The following is an 18970-nucleotide window of genomic DNA, read 5'->3' on the forward strand; positions in this document are numbered from 1 at the left end:
ATAAATATTACTTCAAAACATTAAAACACATTTGTCGTTTAAGTACTACATCTACACTTGAAAATAAGAGCCTAATAAACAAACATTCATACACTACTAGTCTATTACAAAATGTTAAATGTGCAAGGATATGCAAAATGAAAGAGTTTTTGTTTTCAAGGTTGTGAAGCCTTTCTCAAAAGTTTAAACCTTGCCAATGGAACTCAAAGCTTGCATGTTATTCCTTTTACAAAATCCTCAATTTTCATTGATCATCATGATATAAGATTTTGTGGTATCCACTTCTGTAAATATTTTAAATTGACGATCAAATTAGGTCATTGTATTCATATAAGATCAAGGAGTGTAGCTGTAAAAAATCATCAAAATCGGAGTTAAAATAACCGTTAAATCGTGATTTTTCGTTTATAACCGTCGAAAAGTTTTGTCTCGTTACTTGATATATGAATGTTTTTTTTTTTCAATTTTTGGCGTATGCGATCTCAAAGTATATACAAACATGTTTGACGGTTTGATCACTGAAACTAGTTTCTTAGAATGTGTATCACATCAAAACAATAGATTCACTAACACTTAAAAGTTTATTGGTACTTTCATTAAGTATAACATAATATTTTGTGGTATCCACTAGTGTAAATATTTTAAATTGAAGATTAAATTCATTCATTGTATTCATATAGGGTCAAGAAGTGTAGATGTAAAAAATCATCAAAATCGGAGTTAAAATCACCGTTAAATCGTGATTTTTCATTGATAACCATTGAAAAGTTTTGTCCTGTTACTTGATCTCTGAATGTTTGTTTTTTGCGATTTTTGGTGTATGCGATCTTGAAGCATATACAAACAAATTTGACGGTTTGATCGTTGAAATTAGTTTCGTAGAATGCATATCTCATCAAAACGATAAATTTACTAATACTTAGAGTTTATTCATACTTTCATTAAGTATAACATACTAGTGTAACTATTTTAAATTGAAAATCAAATTCATTCATTGTATTCATATAAAATCAAGGAGTGTAGCTGTAAAAAATATCAAAATCGAAGTTAAAATAACTGTTAAATAGTGATTTTTCGTTTAAAATCGTCGAAAAGTTTTATCCATTACTTAATCTCCGAATGTTTGTATTTTGTGATTTTTGGTGTATACGATTTCGAAGCATATACAAACAAGTTTGACGGTTGGATTGTTGAAATTAGTTTCGTAGGATGCGTATCCCATCAAAACGATAGATTCACTAACATTTAGAGTTTATTTATATTTTCATTAAGTATGACACAAGATTTGTGGTATCCACTAGTGTAAATATTTTAAATTGAAGATCAAATTGATTCATTACATTCATATAGGATCAAGGAGTGTAGCTCTAAAAAATAATCAAAATCGGAGTTAAAATAACCGTTAAATAGTGATTTTTTGTTTTATAATCGTCGAAAAGTTTTATCCATTACTTGATCTCTAAATGTTTGTTTTTTGCAATTTTTGGCGTATGCGATCTCGAACTATATACAAACATGTTTGACGGTTGGATCGTTGAAACTAGTTTCGTATAATGCATATCCTATCAAAACAATAGATTCACTAACACTTAAAAGAGTTTATTAATATTTTCTAGTGTAAATATTTTAAATTGAAGATTGAATTCATTCGTTGTATTCATATAGGGTCAAGGAGTGTAGCTGTAAAAAAATAATCAAAATCGGAGTTAAAATAACCGTTAAATCGTGATTTTTCGTTTTATAACCGTCGAAAAGTTTTGTCCCGTTACTTGATATCTAAATGTTTGTTTTTTGCGATTTTTTGCTGATGCGATCTCGAAGCATATACAAACAAGTTTGACGGTTGGATTGTTGAAATTAGTTTCGTAGAATTTGTATCCCATCAAGTTCAATGATATATATATATATATATATATATTAAGTAGATTTAAATTTATTTATTTTGTACGTATAACACTTAAGAAATTGAATGGTATGTATATTTAAGCCGATCCAATGGTCACCAATTTTTAAAATTTAATTTAATATATATATAATTTTTATAATTTTTAGGGGTATAAAATTGTTAAATTAATATATATAATTATTATAGTATTTTTTAGGGTTATATAATTATAAAATTAATATTTTGCTTATCTTGTATCGTGTTACCCACGTGTATATCCGAACCAACCCGTTATCTTAACACGTGCTTATCGGGTTACCTGATAACGACCCAATTCGTTATTGTATCGACCCGAACACCTGTTAATTTCGTGTCGTGTCGTGTCGTGTCGTGTCGGATTATTGGGTCGTGTCAGGAATTGCCAGGCCTACTAAAAACCTTATAGCAAACCCTAGAATTCTCTAAGAAGAAAGAAAGTAAATCTTTTGGCAGCAAAATGAATTTGCCGAGTCAACTAGGCTATTGGAGCTGGTATACTCGACGTTGTAAATTTGTAACCGTCATTTTTGGTTCTCACTTTCTCTCTCCAATCCATTTCAACAAAAGGAATTTGCCTAGTCAACTAGGCTCTTAGAGCTCTTATACTCGACGTTGTAACTGTCACTATTGCTTCTCTATCTCTCTCTCTCCAATCTGGCAATCTCTCCCATTCCATCTTTGAGAAAAAAGACTCTCTCTCATCTCTCCCATTTCCTCTCATAGAATAAGCTCTCAACGATTGGAGAATAAGCTCTCAAGGCTCAGAGAACGGCCCTCAAATCCTTTGCGTCTTAGTTTACTGGAATTTTTTTCGATATATTTCGTCACTCTTCCGGTCTTTGTGTTCTTATCTGCTCTAGATCATATATCTATATTATAGTTTCTGAAATTTGATTTGTTCGAATAGGTTTGCTATTTCTTGGTGCGTTTGATTGTGAAATTTAATTTGTTTAGTTCAATTGTTCAACTACTATTCTTGGTGCGTTTCATTTTGAAATTTCATTTGTTCGAGTAGGTTAACTATTTCTTGGTGCGTTTCATTCTGAAATTTCATCTGTTTGACTAGGTTTGCTATCTCTTGGTGCATTTGATTCTAAATTTCATTTGCTCAACTAGGTTTGCTATTTCTTGGTGCTTTTGATTCTGAAATTTGATTTGTTCAGTTCAATTGTTCGACTAGGTTTGCTATTTCTTGGTGCATTTCATTCTGAAATTTCATTTGTTTGACTAGGTTTGCTATCTCTTGGTGTGTTTTATTATGAATTTCATTTGTTCGACTAGGTTTGCTATTTCTTAATGCGCTTGATTGTGAAATTTGATTTGTTTAGTTTAATTGTTCGACTAGATTTGCTATTTCTTGGTGAGTGCAATGTCTCTACAAATTCCCGTGAAGACATATCTCTACAGAGGCAAGATTCACAGAAAAGTGTATTGTTGAAACTACCTCTTCCACAACGCAAGGTGTATCCAAATAATTTGTTTAAGGAGACGGAGGTTGGGGCTTACACTCGAGAAAAACGAGCAAACTAAATCGTGATTTTTTGTTTATAACCGTCGAAAAGTTTTGTCTCGTTCATTGATCTCTGAATGTTTGTTTTTTGCGATTTTTGGTGTATGCGATCTCGAAGCATATACAAATAAGTTTGACAGTTGGATTGTTAAAATTAGTTTTGTAGGATGCGTATCCCATCAAAACGATAGATTCACTAACACTTAGAGTTTATTTATACTTTCATCAAGTATAACATAAGATTGTGTGGTATCCATTAGTGTAAATATTTTAAATTGAAGATCAAATTCATTCATTGTATTCATATAGGATCGAGGAGTGTAGCTATAAAAAATAATCAAAATCGGAGTTAAAATAACCGTTAAATCGTGATTTTTCGTTTTATAATCGTCGAAAAGTTTTATCCCGTTACTTGATCTCTGAATGTTTGTTTTTTGCGATTTTTTGCTGATGCGATCTCGAAGCATATACAAACAAGTTTGACGGTTGGATTGTTGAAATTAGTTTTGTAGAATTCGTATCCCATCAAGTTCAATGGTATATATATATTTATTAAGTAGATTTAAATTTATTTATTATGTACGTATAACACTTAAGAAATTGAATGGTATGTATATTTAAGCCGATCAAATGATCACCAATTTTTAAAATTTAATTTAATATATATATATAATTTTTATAATTTTTAGGGGTATAAAATTGTTAAATTAATATATATATATAATTATTATAGTATTTTTTAGGGTTATATAATTATAAAATTAATATTTTGCTTATTGTGTATCGTATTACCTACGTGTATCCGAACCAACCCGTTATCTTAACAGGTGCTTATTGGGTTACCCGATAATGACCCAATTCGTTATTGTGTCGACCCGAACACCTGTTAATTTCGTGTTGTGTCGTGTCGGGTTATTGGGTCGTGTCAGGAATTGCCAGGCCTACTAAAAACCTTCTAGCAAACCCTAGAATTCTCTAAGAAGAAAAAGAGTAAATCTTTTGGCAACAAAATGAATTTGCCTAATCAATTGGAGCTGGTATACTCGACGTTGTACATTTGTAACCATCACTTTTGGTTCTCACGTTCTCTCTCCAATCCATTTCAACAAAAGAAATTTGCCTAGTCAGCTAGGCTCTTGGAGCTCTTATACTCGACGTTGTAACCGTCACTATTGCTTTTCTCTCTCTCTCCAATTTGGCAATCTCTCCCATTCCATCTTTGAGAAAAAAGACTCTCTCATCTCTCCCATTTCCTCTCATAGAATAAGCTCTCAACGATTGGAGAATAAGCTCTCATTAGTTTACTTGAATTTTTTTCGATAGATTTCGTCTCTCTTCCGGTCTTTGTATTCTTATTTGATCTGGATCATATATCTATATTATAGTTTCTGAAATTTGATTTGTTCGAATAGGTTTGCTATTTCTTGGTGCGTTTGATTATGAAATTTAATTTGTTTAGTTCAATTGTTCAACTACTATTCTTGGTGCGTTTCATTTTGAAATTTCATTTGTTCGAGTAGGTTAACTATTTCTTGGTGCGTTTCATTCTGAAATTTCATCTGTTTAACTAGGTTTGCTATCTCTTGGTGCATTTGATTCTAAATTTCATTTGCTTGACTAGGTTTGCTATTTCTTGGTGCTTTTGATTCTGAAATTTGATTTGTTCAATTCAATTGTTCAACTAGGTTTGCTATTTCTTGGTGCATTTCATTCTGAAATTTCATTTGTCTGACGAGGTTTGCTATCTCTTGGTGTGTTTTATTATGAATTTCATTTGTTCGACTAGGTTTGCTATTTCTTAATGCGCTTGATTGTGAAATTTGATTTGTTTAGTTTAATTGTTCGACTAGATTTGCTATTTCTTGGTGAGTGCAATGTCTCTACAAATTCCCGTGAAGACATATCTCTACAGAGGCAAGATTCACAGAAAAGTGTATTGTTGAAACTACCTCTTCCACAACGCAAGGTGTATCCAAATAATTTGTTTAAGGAGACGGAGGTTGGGGCTTACACTCGAGAAAAACGAGCAAACTAAAGCTTGAGGAGTTGGAGGACTCAGAGGAGTCCAAGGATTCAGAGGAGTCGGAGCTTAGGCGATCATTCTGCTGTGAGGAGCTAACTTTCAGAATGATCGCCTAACCTCCGAATCTTTCGAGTCCTCCGAGTCCTCTAAGTCCTCGGGCTCCTCAAGCTTTAGTTTCGCAAGCCCCAACCTCCGTCTCCTGAAAAAAATTAATTCTTTGGATACACCCATTATTATTAGCCCATTGTGAGACTCTTAACGAATCGGAGAAAAATCTCTCAACGATCGGAGAATCGCCCTCTGATCCTCTAATCCTCTGCGTCTTAGTTTACTTGAAGCGCTTTCGGTTGATTCCATCTCTCTTTTCGATCTTTGGGTTCTTATACGATCCAAGCGGATAAGAACCCAAAGATCGAAATAGAGACATAATGTACCAAAAAACGCTTCAAGTAAACTAAGATGCAGAGGATCAGAGAGCGATTCTCTTAGCATTGAGAGTTTTTTCTCCGATCGTTGAAAGTCAAAGATATTATTGTTTCTAAGGGGGTGGAGGAGTACACTGTGTCTCACAATGGGATAACAACAATAGATGTATACATAGAATTTTTTTCAAGAGACGGAGGTTGGGGCTTACCTTATGAAGCATAGCAAACTGAAGCTTGAGGAACCGGAGGACTCAGAGGATTCAGAGTTAGACGATCATTCTGAAAGTTACCTCCCCAGAGCACAATGATCACCTAAGATCCGACTCCTTCGAGTCCTTTGACACCTCTGAGTCCTCCAGTTCCTCAAGCTTTAGTTTGCTCTTCTTCTCGAGGGTAAGCCCCAACCTCCGTCTCCTTAAATAAATTATTTGGATACACCTTGTGTTGTGAATGAGGTAGTTTCAACAATACACTCCTCTATGAATCTTGCCTCTGTAAAGAGATGTCTTCACGAGAAGTTTGCAGAGACATTACACTCACCAAGAAATAGCAAATCTAGTGGAACAATTGATCGCCTAAATTCTGACTCCTCCGAGTCCTTGGACTCCTCTAAGTCCTCCAACTCCTTAAGCTTTAGTTTCCATTGGGCGATGTGACAGAGAAGATGAGTGAGAAGAAAGAGGCAGAGTTACAGAGAAAGGGAAAGAAGAGAGAAAAGAATATGCGGCAGGGAAGGGAAAAAAAAAGGGAAATAAAGGAGAGAGAGGAAGATTGGAGAAGAAAAAGAGAGAGAAATGGGAGAGAATGATACAAGAAAAGAAGAGGGAGAGAAAGAAGATGAGGCTGGGGAGAAAAAAAGGAGGATAAAACAAATACAATATAGAGGACATGCTAGGGTTTCTAGGTAATAAGACTTTTTAACATATTTGGACTTAAAGTTTGACTTTCAACATATTTGAGCCTAAATTGGGTTAATGATTGGTTTGAAGTTTGGATTAGATAATAAATAACAAACATAAATAAATAAAATTAATATATATTTCATTTAATTCGGTTTGGTTTTTTAATCAACAAAATCAAAACCGAACCAATAATTTTTATACGGTTTTTTTCAAACTTTGATTCGTTAGTCAATTCAATTTTTTTCGGTTTTCAATTTTTCAATCTCACCCCTTAACAGCGAACGAGGACGATGCTATCAAGTATGAGGCGATTGTGGAGATTTGGAAGGAGGATTGAAAGTTGCAGTTGTTGGACTAGTCTTCATTTTGATTCACTAGCGCCAAAGAACACGCCATCTCATTGTCGTGGCCCCATTGGAGTTGGTGTTTGCTGCAGTGCTTTGCAGTTATTGGTACTTTGCATACACCACTGAGTCATTTCTCTCACACAACACAAATAGAAACAAAAGAAAAAGAAACAGAGCTTTCTGCTCTGTTTGTTTGAAAATTAGCTTGATATATCATAGATACAAAACTCAGTAAAGCATTGATATTTTAGTAATGGAATTAAGTGAAATGAGGGTCATAAACCAAATACACTAGAGCAGCTTCCGTAATACAGTACACTGTTAATACAACGTTCGTGCTATTCATCCATTATTTTGTAGAGATAAATTTACACATGACATTATGTTATTTAAACATTACAATTGCGGTGTACTAATGTTATACAAGTCTTTATTCATAGTAGGATCGAAAACTTATGATTAGAATGTTGACCCGGGTTTTCCACTTTCCACTTATGAACAATTTTCTCTACAACCTTGTAGCATTTCTCGGAAAATAACTCTTACCTTACAAGATGATGAAAGAAGCATAATATTAGTGTTCACCCTATCCCTACGGATACACCTCTTTGTCCATTAAATTGTGATTAATGTATTTTCGTCATACAACATTCTTAGCCGCCTCATCGGAGAAGGAAATGTAGAATGGCCAAAACATGTTTTAACAAAAACGGTTTAGTTTAATACATCATGATGTGACCGAAAAATTCAGAAAATAAGTCACTGTAGTAATCAAAATAAATTAGCTAGGAGACTATGGCAGCCTGTTTTTCTTCTCTTTTTCTTTTTCTGGACAGCGGCGGCAGTCCAACTCTAGGCAATGGCGTTGGCCAACATGGAATCACATATGTCCAGACGTCTCTCCAAGGCCAAAAATCAAAAGTGTTACGACCATACCTTTGACCTCTAGGTTTCTCTAAAGTTCTTGCTTGAATGTTGCATTTGATTATGTGTCCACCCATCTCCAAGTATAAAATATCCCCATCATTCGGGTCCACTGCTAGCACCCGAATCTTGTAGCGCAATCTTATACAATCGTTGAGGAAATCATGCTTCCCCACATCCAATTCGTCCAAGGAAGCCTTGTGTATCAAACACCATTTGACTCTTCCTCCTCCGGCTGCCTCATCTTCTTTCAACTCCGAGACACATACAATGAGAGGGCGACCATCATTATAGGGATTAGAAAGTGTTTCTGGTGGCATCCACGTCTGTAATTGGCACATCCGCAGGCGCCCTCGGCAAATCCCTAGACACGCAACCGTTTTTGTATAGTCCAAAGGCTCATCAAACTCAATGAACCGACACCCATAGTTACCGTTGTGCGGTGCAAACGGATCAAACCCGATAACGCCACCATAACTCGGCCAATACAACTTTCCATTGTAAGCAATGCCTGGACGGTTGAAGGTGAAATCAAAACTAATACCTTGTTGTGGACATGATACAACTGATTCTCTCCATTCACCAGTTTCTGAAGAGAAGATGTCCACCTTAAATTGAGATAAATAGTTTCCAAGTTGAATAATTCGCACAACCCTGCACCGATACTCATCATTGGTGGTTATACTAGTACCAGTACTGCCACCATTATCTTGTTCTTGGCTGGCATAGTAGGGATCGCAGATGAATCCCACTTGTGCGATCTTGTGGTGTGGGGGGGGCGGGAGGAAGGGCAACACATTGCCGGGCGTTTGGATTGCATATGTAGTATTTATGTGGATCATCCTTGGTCAGGCAGCACAAAACTAAGTCATTATACATGGCCACCACTAGCTTTTCTTTTGTGCCTTTAAACCGCGGGATGAGGTGAAGAGCTGCAATGCTTGTTTTCCAAAGCAGAGCATCGAAGATGATATGACGAAAGGTGAATCCGGCGGGGGAAGGTTTGGCGGTAGTGTTCGAGAACAAGAGAGTACGCAGCAGCGTAATGGGTTTGTTCCTATCAATTTGCATGCATAAAATGCGGGCAGCAAAATAAGAATTAGAGATGAGAGCCAACCACCGCTTGCACACACGCTTATTTCGACGAGCGTATTTGTAAGGAAGTCGGCAAAGGATTTCAACCAATACGCCATCAGGCAGATCATTGATGAGGAGGAGTTTTGATGCCAACTGCTCATCAGAAGCAGAAGGCAGGGGCTGGGATCCCATGGCCGCAGGAATCGGACAACCAACTGCAATTAAAAATTCTAAAATTCTAATATGCAATCCAACACTGAATATCTCCTACTTATATACACAGCGAATCCGAAACCTAATCGAAAAAGGAAATCATTTTCGGGTAGGAAATAAAAATCCGATAAAATTCAAATTAGAATAGGAAACTAACTCACCTGCTTGGTGTCTTCGCCGCTGTGAAGAAAATGGGTCGAGAGAGAGGATGTCGGCGATGATGGGTGTGACCGGAAGATGGGGCTCCGGCTGCAACATCGATCGGGTTTATGCCATCCACCGTTCATACTTTTTTTTTTTTTTTTGGTGAACAAAACAATTCCACCGTTCATACTTTGTCACCAAAAGCCATATTGCTTTTGGATGAGATCGACCACGATGATTGAAGAAAGGCAAGGGTCTCGGAGAGAGGGAGTTCCAGAGAGACAGGATGAAGCGAGGGGCACAGAGAGAGAGAGAGAGTCAGGCAGAGGAGGGCGTCAAAGGGGTAAAAATTTTGGGAGGAGGGAAGATTAAAAATTTTCTGGCCGCACGATCTCAACCAACGGTGAAGATGAAGCGTCCGGAGAGAGATCCGGAGAGGATCTGGATCCTTTGGATGGTATTCCTATGGCTACATTTAAACTATTTTTTAGCCAAAATTGTCTTTGAAATTTGCATAACACATTAATTTGATCCTAAGATTGAAAATCAATAGAAATTGTCCATGTGATTGTCCATCATCCATTATTTTGGTCATTTCGTTAAAAACTCTGTTAAGTATTCCGGAGCTCTTGGCAGAAAGTTTAGGCAATTTTCAAAGTTTCGTAACTTAATTGTTTCTTAACCAAATTCGACCCATAATATATCAAAATGAAGATAGGAAAGTGTAGAACAAGATTATACCTATTTTGAAGCGCAATGGTTGATGGAGATGGCCGGAAAATGGCCTAAAAGGTGACTGGTCCGCAGGAAAACTGGAAAACTAGGTAAACTTTAAACGTTTATAACTTATTCAATACTCAACAAAATCGAGTGATTCAGAAATTAAAATCATACTTCTTAACGAGACAAAGAGAATGGTACCTTTCTCGACGGCTAACTCGCCGTATTTGGTCGGAAAACGGCTCGAAATTGGCTTTCTTAGTCTCGAGTTAGCCACTTTTTAATCATTTTCCGATCAAAACACGGTGAATTAGTCATCAAGAAAGGTATCATTCTCTTCGTATCATTAAGAAGTATGATTTTCATTTTTTGAATCATTCGATTTCGTTAAGTATTGAAGAAGTTATGAACGTCTAAAGTTTACCCAGTTTCTGGCGAGTTTTCCAATTTTCCCTCAAACCAGTCACCTTTCAGACTATTTTGTGGTCATCTCTGTCAACCATTAGGCTTCCAAATAGGTATAATCTTGTTCTGCACTTTCCTATCTTCATTTTGATATATTATGGGTCGAATTTGGTTAAGAAACGATTGAGTTACAAAGCTTTGAAAATTACCCAAACTTCCGGCCAAGAGTTTCGAGATACTTAACGGAGTTTTTAACGGAATGACCAAAATAATGGATGGTGGACAATCTCAGATACCATTTCTATTGATTTTCAATCTCAGGGACTAAAGTGATATGTTATGTAAATTTTAGGCACCATTTTGGCTACAAAAATCAACTACATATTAATAGAACATTTTTTTATCAATCAGAAGAGGGTGAAAATACAATTTAGTCTTCTATCTCAACAAAAAAGTTAAGGACAATAACTTAACTTTACAAAATAAAATTTTGCAGTTTTTTCTTTAAGCCTCATTTACAGATGATTTTAACAACACAAAAATAAAATATTTATAAAATATGTTGCAGTCCTATTTAGAATAGGAATATGATTGTGTAAATCCTAGTAGATATATGAATGTATCTTATATTCCTATTAGGAGTTGATTACCTATTAAATGTTGTAACCTAAATAGAAAGGTTTTTACCTATCCTGCTACTATAAATAAAGGCACAATGGGGTGAATCAAACACACCTCACAATTATACATCTATCTCTTCTTCTTTCTATGCCGCACCCTCTCACTCTATATGGTCTACATAATTGTTTAGTAAATTATGCCTACAACACGTTATCATCACGTTCTTGACACTGCGATAAAGATAATTTATTATTCACTAAGGGGAGTATTACGTTTTAATCATTATTTTTTATGATTAATTTATTATTTTATTGATATACATGCTATTGATTCAATTTAATTTTTTGTGTTGAACATGATACAACGCATTAGAGATGCAATTCCGGCTCTCCGAGAATGATCTTCTACAAAATTCAAAGATTTTTGTTGTTTTCTGCCAATCAGGTACGCTTAAAATAAAGTAAGATATTTGAAACGACCATGAATCATGAAAATATTCACCATGATGCATGAACCCCCTATATTTATAATTTTCATTCGGCTATATATATTGTATATGTTTCATATATTGGGGTTTGGATGCGAGTTGTGGAACGGGACGGCCCATCTTCTAATAATAGTAAAAAAGGCCACAAACGGCAAGCTTTGATTTGTCGTTCATACTTCATAGAAATCCAACTTCTGGAACTAGTCTTCTTCCTTCGGTAGAACAGAGCACGGCTAGCCCTGCCCAACCCAAGTTTACAGGTATGCTTATATATTGGAATAATTTCAAATTTATGACCGTGTTTAATTTGGTCTGAAAATTCAAATGAATTGATGTTTGAAAATTCATGGTCATTGATAGGATTTTTACTACTTATGTGAATGCAATAAAAACCTCCTATTTTACTTGCAATAATCACAAGGTTATTGTAGTATAAACGGATCTCGCAAGGTCATTCTCCACATGGATTATTAAGTAATTCGAAACAAATCAGATTCCAATTAATGATTGTAAAGTAGAAATTTAGATGATTGATTTTATAACCTACTTAAATTAAAAACGAATTTAACTATTAATGATAAGACAATCTGCAATATTAAAGCTAGAGAGAAAAGAAAACAGTTTTGAGAGAAATCAAATTAAGAAAGCACTAGGGTTCCACCATCACCTAGCAATCCTATGAATTTTTACCAATTACTTATGATCTACACATGCCACTTTGAAGGTTAGATTTTCCTAATTCATATTCTACTTGGAACCTCCAACATAGAACGTATATCTAACATGCAACCCGTCCGGACGTTCGGATCAAATCTAAACATGAAAGACTCATTATGCTTTATGAAAATCCTTTGAAAAACCATGCAATCTTTAAGACGTGATATTCATCCTAAGATAAATTACAATTATTAATCACAAGAAGCCATCGTCAATTTCAGGGAACCTTCCGACCAAAATTGCATCAAATTACTTTTCTAAAGATCCTAATGGTGATCAGGCATTAAGACAATTAGATAGTTTTTATCCCGGTGATTAACAATTCAAAATATGCATGCAATCAATCATAAGCAATTAAATAAAAATCACATATTCATGCTAAGGCTCAAGGCTTCGCCCTAGCAATAGAAATTAGTTCCGCATATTCATAATTGAAATCGTAGAAAATATATTCAAGAAAAGGATTGAAAGCACCTTCAAGCAAAAAGTCTTCAAAACCCTAACAATTCTCTCTGTCTCCCAAAATTGCATAAAGGAAAGCGTGATCTAAAACTGTAGACGGCTAAGCAATATATTTGCTAAGCCACCACCAAAACCCTAGAAAACATAACCCTAAATTAATTGATAAAAATTCGTCTAAAATCTGAACAGCCACGTTTTGGCCCATAAGCTGCTCCAAAACTGGCCCAATAAAGCTGGATTTAATGTTTGGAATATTCTGAACACTTTTCCAGAAGGCCTCGAACCCATCCGATGTCATCTTGGGCTCCAAAAACGCAATTTAAGCCCAAAAACGTCATTTTCCAGCACTGCGCATTGCTTCTTTATTTCATCGCCAGAAAATCACCGCTTGGTGGAAAAATCCCAAATTTTGATACGATCAAGCTAAGTGACTCACGAACGTCCTCCAACTGGAATTACTCCAAAATTCGTCCATTTGGTCCTGTTTTGCTCCAGAGGAAGTCGAAAGTCCTATATTAAAAATACAATTCGAAGTATCAAAATTCTTCCAAAATATTAACCAAAATATACTAAGATTAGGGTAAAATATATAATATAAAATCTACTCATCAGTCATCGTTTTCACTCCTCAGCAGTCAGCTTCTCCACCGAGCGCCGGATTTGGGAAAGCAGTTCCGATGAGCAGCAAGCAGAGACGGCCGCCGGACCCAGTGGCGGTTCCGAGGTGCCACCGCGGCTCCGTCATGGACCTCTCTTTTCATCCTTCCCAACCACTCCTGTTCACCGGGTACGATTCAGTACACTTATGCAACCTACCCTTTTGTTATCATTTCTCAAAAATTAAAAAATTGGTGCTTTTTTTTTGTTTTTTTTTTTTTGTTCTAGTTCATCAGATGGCGAGCTGAGGATCTGGGATACTTACCAGCATCGGACTGTATCATCAGCTGGGTAATTTAAATACCAATTTTCCATTTTATTTTTATGATTATGAAGTTCATACCTTTTTTTTGTTTTTGGAATGAAAAGTAAAAATTTATTTGCAACTTTTCAGGGTGCATAATGCAGCACATGGTATTGCTTCTGTTGCTTGTACTGCCAACAGAGTTATCAGGTGATTTTCTTTTCATTTTTTCTACTTTTATTTGTTTATTGGCTACACAAACGCGCACACACACACATCCTGTATTAGTAGTAGAATTGAAATTTGAAAATGTTGGTGTAGCCAGGGCAGGGATGGGACGGTTAAATGTTGGGGATATTGAAGGTGGAGGTCTGCTCAGGTTCTTAGCTAATTCCCATAATTGTAGCCTATAGTTATTCGGTTTCCATTGTACACTGCTTCATTTGTTATTTTTGATCATGGCATGCGCCTCATTATTTTTGAACCTTGATATCGCCTTGGTAGGACTCCGTCTGTTACAATCAAGACAAACTCTTACCACTTTTTGTAAACTTTCCTAGGTGAAGATGCCTCAATCTTGTTCTACACTAGTGGACGGGGTTAAGTGTCATGATGGAGAGGACAGAAGGGTTAGGGGGACCACTGATGAAGATACTCTAGATGACAGTAGAGACAACGTTGAAGGGAGTCTGCCTGAGCATCCCAGCGCCTTTGAAGGTTTATTTAAATTTGAAACTGATATTCCGGTCAGGAGTGTTTTCTGTGCACTTTAGCTACGTTCTCGCAGGAGATGAAGGCTTAGACTTTAGATATATCTATTAGTACTGTATTTTCAATTTGTTTTCTTTTTTATTGCTCTGTGATGGTTCAGAAACAAGAATGTTGATAGACAGTTTTTGAAAACAGAAAATACTGAAGATGAATTTATCTAAATATGTTGCTGTAGCAGGGGAGCAGACTTCTGAGGTTTGTATCTAACCTTGAGTATGTCTAGTTTGATTTTCATTTTTGAAGCCCCGATTACTCACTACCTTCATGTGGTTTGCAAAGGTTGAGATTTGGGATCTTAATACTGCAGAAAGGTTTGCACGGCTTCCTCAAAGCTGCTTTGGTGGTTCCCCGGGTATTTCTTCCAAGGAGAGAGGTCCCATTCTAATTCATTCAACATTTTGCTTACTAGTTTCCGGGTTTGATTGTGTTTCAGTTTATACCAGATCGAAATAGCTATCAAACCAGACAAGATATTACTAGAAAGTTATAAACACGCATAAATGTTGCAGCCAAGAATCAAATATGAGCCAAAAAGCAAATGAAAATCATCTCAAGCTCCAATGTGTCAAAAATACTGATGTCGGTAAATTTCATATGACGAAGAAAAACGCACCGCTCCTACATGATGCCTAACTTGTGAAGAAGATCCTGCTGTTTCCTTTAGCCCCTTCCAGGATTGGTCATCCACTCCTAAAAATCCGAAATTCCAACCAAGGAATCATGAAGCTGGACGTGGACTCGCAGTAATGTTGAGGAATGTAAGAATCCACGTCAACATTACTGCGAGTCCACGTCCAGCTTCATGATTCCTTACATTCCTCAACATTACTGCGAGTCCACGTCCAGCTTCATGATTCCTTGGTTGGAATTTCGGATTTTTAGGAGTGGATGACCAATCCTGGAAGGGGCTACATGATGCCTAACTTGTGAAGCTGGACGTGGACTCGCAGTAATGTTGAGGAATGTAAGAATCCACGTCAACATTACTGCGAGTCCACGTCCAGCTTCATGATTCCTTACATTCCTCAACATTACTGCGAGTCCACGTCCAGCTTCATGATTCCTTGGTTGGAATTTCGGATTTTTAGGAGTGGATGACCAATCCTGGAAGGGGCTAAAGGAAACAGCAGGATCTTCTTCACAAGTTAGGCATCATGTAGGAGCGGTGCGTTTTTCTTCGTCATATGAAATTTACCGACATCAGTATTTTTGACACATTGGAGCTTGAGATGATTTTCATTTGCTTTTTGGCTCATATTTGATTCTTGGCTGCAACATTTATGCGTGTTTATAACTTTCTAGTAATATCTTGTCTGGTTTGATAGCTATTTCGATCTGGTATAAACTGAAACACAATCAAACCCGGAAACTAGTAAGCAAAATGTTGAATGAATTAGAATGGGACCTCTCTCCTTGGAAGAAATACCCGGGGAACCACCAAAGCAGCTTTGAGGAAGCCGTGCAAACCTTTCTGCAGTATTAAGATCCCAAATCTCAACCTTTGCAAACCACATGAAGGTAGTGAGTAATCGGGGCTTCAAAAATGAAAATCAAACTAGACATACTCAAGGTTAGATACAAACCTCAGAAGTCTGCTCCCCTGCTACAGCAACATATTTAGATAAATTCATCTTCAGTATTTTCTGTTTTCAAAAACTGTCTATCAACATTCTTGTTTCTGAACCATCACAGAGCAATAAAAAAGAAAACAAATTGAAAATACAGTACTAATAGATATATCTAAAGTCTAAGCCTTCATCTCCTGCGAGAACGTAGCTAAAGTGCACAGAAAACACTCCTGACCGGAATATCAGTTTCAAATTTAAATAAACCTTCAAAGGCGCTGGGATGCTCAGGCAGACTCCCTTCAACGTTGTCTCTACTGTCATCTAGAGTATCTTCATCAGTGGTCCCCCTAACCCTTCTGTCCTCTCCATCATGACACTTAACCCCGTCCACTAGTGTAGAACAAGATTGAGGCATCTTCACCTAGGAAAGTTTACAAAAAGTGGTAAGAGTTTGTCTTGATTGTAACAGACGGAGTCCTACCAAGGCGATATCAAGGTTCAAAAATAATGAGGCGCATGCCATGATCAAAAATAACAAATGAAGCAGTGTACAATGGAAACCGAATAACTATAGGCTACAATTATGGGAATTAGCTAAGAACCTGAGCAGACCTCCACCTTCAATATCCCCAACATTTAACCGTCCCATCCCTGCCCTGGCTACACCAACATTTTCAAATTTCAATTCTACTACTAATACAGGATGTGTGTGTGTGTGCGTTTGTGTAGCCAATAAACAAATAAAAGTAGAAAAAATGAAAAGAAAATCACCTGATAACTCTGTTGGCAGTACAAGCAACAGAAGCAATACCATGTGCTGCATTATGCACCCTGAAAAGTTGCAAATAAATTTTTACTTTTCATTCCAAAAACAAAAAAAAGGTATGAACTTCATAATCATAAAAATAAAATGGAAAATTGGTATTTAAATTACCCAGCTGATGATACAGTCCGATGCTGGTAAGTATCCCAGATCCTCAGCTCGCCATCTGATGAACTAGAACAAAAAAAAAAAAACAAAAAAAAAGCACCAATTTTTTAATTTTTGAGAAATGATAACAAAAGGGTAGGTTGCATAAGTGTACTGAATCGTACCCGGTGAACAGGAGTGGTTGGGAAGGATGAAAAGAGAGGTCCATGACGGAGCCGCGGTGGCACCTCGGAACCGCCACTGGGTCCGGCGGCCGTCTCTGCTTGCTGCTCATCGGAACTGCTTTCCCAAATCCGGCGCTCGGTGGAGAAGCTGACTGCTGAGGAGTGAAAACGATGACTGATGAGTAGATTTTATATTATATATTTTACCCTAATCTTAGTATATTTTGGTTAATATTTTGGAAGAATTTTGATACTTCGAATTGTATTTTTAATATAGGACTTTCGACTTCCTCTGGAGCAAAACAGGACCAAATGGACGAATTTTGGAGTAATTCCAGTTGGAGGACGTTCGTGAGTCACTTAGCTTGATCGTATCAAAATTTGGGATTTTTCCACCAAGCGGTGATTTTCTGGCGATGAAATAAAGAAGCAATGCGCAGTGCTGGAAAGTGACGTTTTTGGGCTTAAATTGCGTTTTTGGAGCCCAAGATGACATCGGATGGGTTCGAGGCCTTCTGGAAAAGTGTTCAGAATATTCCAAACATTAAATCCAGCTTTATTGGGCCAGTTTTGGAGCAGCTTATGGGCCAAAACGTGGCTGTTCAGATTTTAGACGAATTTTTATCATTTAATTTAGGGTTATGTTTTCTAGGGTTTTGGTGGTGGCTTAGCAAATATATTGCTTAGCCGTCTACAGTTTTAGATCACGCTTTCCTTTATGCAATTTTGGGAGACAGAGAGAATTGTTAGGGTTTTGAAGACTTTTTGCTTGAAGGTGCTTTCAATCCTTTTCTTGAATATATTTTCTACGATTTCAATTATGAATATGCGGAACTAATTTCTATTGCTAGGGCGAAGCCTTGAGCCTTAGCATGAATATGTGATTTTTATTTAATTGCTTATGATTGATTGCATGCATATTTTGAATTGTTAATCACCGGGATAAAAACTATCTAATTGTCTTAATGCCTGATCACCATTAGGATCTTTAGAAAAGTAATTTGATGCAATTTTGGTCGGAAGGTTCCCTGAAATTGACGCTGGCTTCTTGTGATTAATAATTGTAATTTATCTTAGGATGAATATCACGTCTTAAAGATTGCATGGTTTTTCAAAGGATTTTCATAAAGCATAATGAGTCTTTCATGTTTAGATTTGATCCGAACGTCCGGACGGGTTGCATGTTAGATATACGTTCTATGTTGGAGGTTCCAAGTAGAATATGAATTAGGAAAATCTAACCTTCAAAGTGGCATGTGTAGATCATAAGTAATTGGTAAAAATTCATAGGATTGCTAGGTGATGGTGGAACCCTAGTGCTTTCTTAATTTGATTTCTCTCAAAACTGTTTTCTTTTCTCTCTAGCTTTAATATTGCAGATTGTCTTATCATTAATAGTTAAATTCGTTTTTAATTTAAGTAGGTTATAAAATCAATCATCTAAATTTCTACTTTACAATCATTAATTGGAATCTGATTTGTTTCGAATTACTTAATAATCCATGTGGAGAATGATCTTGCGAGATCCGTTTATACTACAATAACCTTGTGATTCTTGCAAGTAAAATAGGAGGTTTTTATTGCATTCACATAAGTAGTAAAAATCCTATCAATGACCATGAATTTTCAAACATCAATTCATTTGAATTTTCAGACCAAATTAAACACGGTCATAAATTTGAAATTATTCCAATATATAAGCATACCTGTAAACTTGGGTTGGGCAGGGCTAGC

General features: G+C 36.3%; 2 protein-coding genes and 1 long non-coding RNA gene across 3 annotated transcripts; 1 reads left to right on the plus strand and 2 right to left on the minus strand.

The window, feature by feature from the left end:
• Positions 1–11954: 11954 nt before the first annotated feature.
• Positions 11955–14519, plus strand: LOC139192396 (protein DECREASED SIZE EXCLUSION LIMIT 1-like). The gene is made up of 5 exons (XM_070814468.1): positions 11955–11982; positions 13534–13688; positions 13787–13849; positions 13953–14012; positions 14124–14519. The coding sequence occupies exons 2-5, from the start codon at positions 13579–13581 to the stop codon at positions 14161–14163; spliced, it is 273 nt and encodes a 90-aa protein (XP_070670569.1). The 5' UTR covers positions 11955–11982; positions 13534–13578; the 3' UTR covers positions 14164–14519.
• Positions 14520–15934: 1415 nt separating this feature from the next.
• On the minus strand, positions 15935–16546 carry LOC114821573 (uncharacterized). The gene is made up of 3 exons (XR_003769087.2): positions 16406–16546; positions 16157–16216; positions 15935–16072 (listed from the first exon to the last, which is right to left on the minus strand). It is a non-coding gene; the product is annotated as an uncharacterized lncRNA (long non-coding RNA).
• Positions 16547–16655: 109 nt separating this feature from the next.
• LOC108172747 (protein DECREASED SIZE EXCLUSION LIMIT 1-like) lies at positions 16656–18970 on the minus strand. The gene is made up of 5 exons (XM_029094284.2): positions 18943–18970; positions 17237–17391; positions 17076–17138; positions 16913–16972; positions 16656–16801 (listed from the first exon to the last, which is right to left on the minus strand). The coding sequence occupies exons 2-5, from the start codon at positions 17344–17346 to the stop codon at positions 16762–16764; spliced, it is 273 nt and encodes a 90-aa protein (XP_028950117.1). The 5' UTR covers positions 17347–17391; positions 18943–18970; the 3' UTR covers positions 16656–16761.

This window comes from Malus domestica, chromosome 15, assembly GCF_042453785.1.
Source record: "Malus domestica chromosome 15, GDT2T_hap1".
NCBI classification, from domain to species: domain Eukaryota; kingdom Viridiplantae; phylum Streptophyta; class Magnoliopsida; order Rosales; family Rosaceae; genus Malus; species Malus domestica.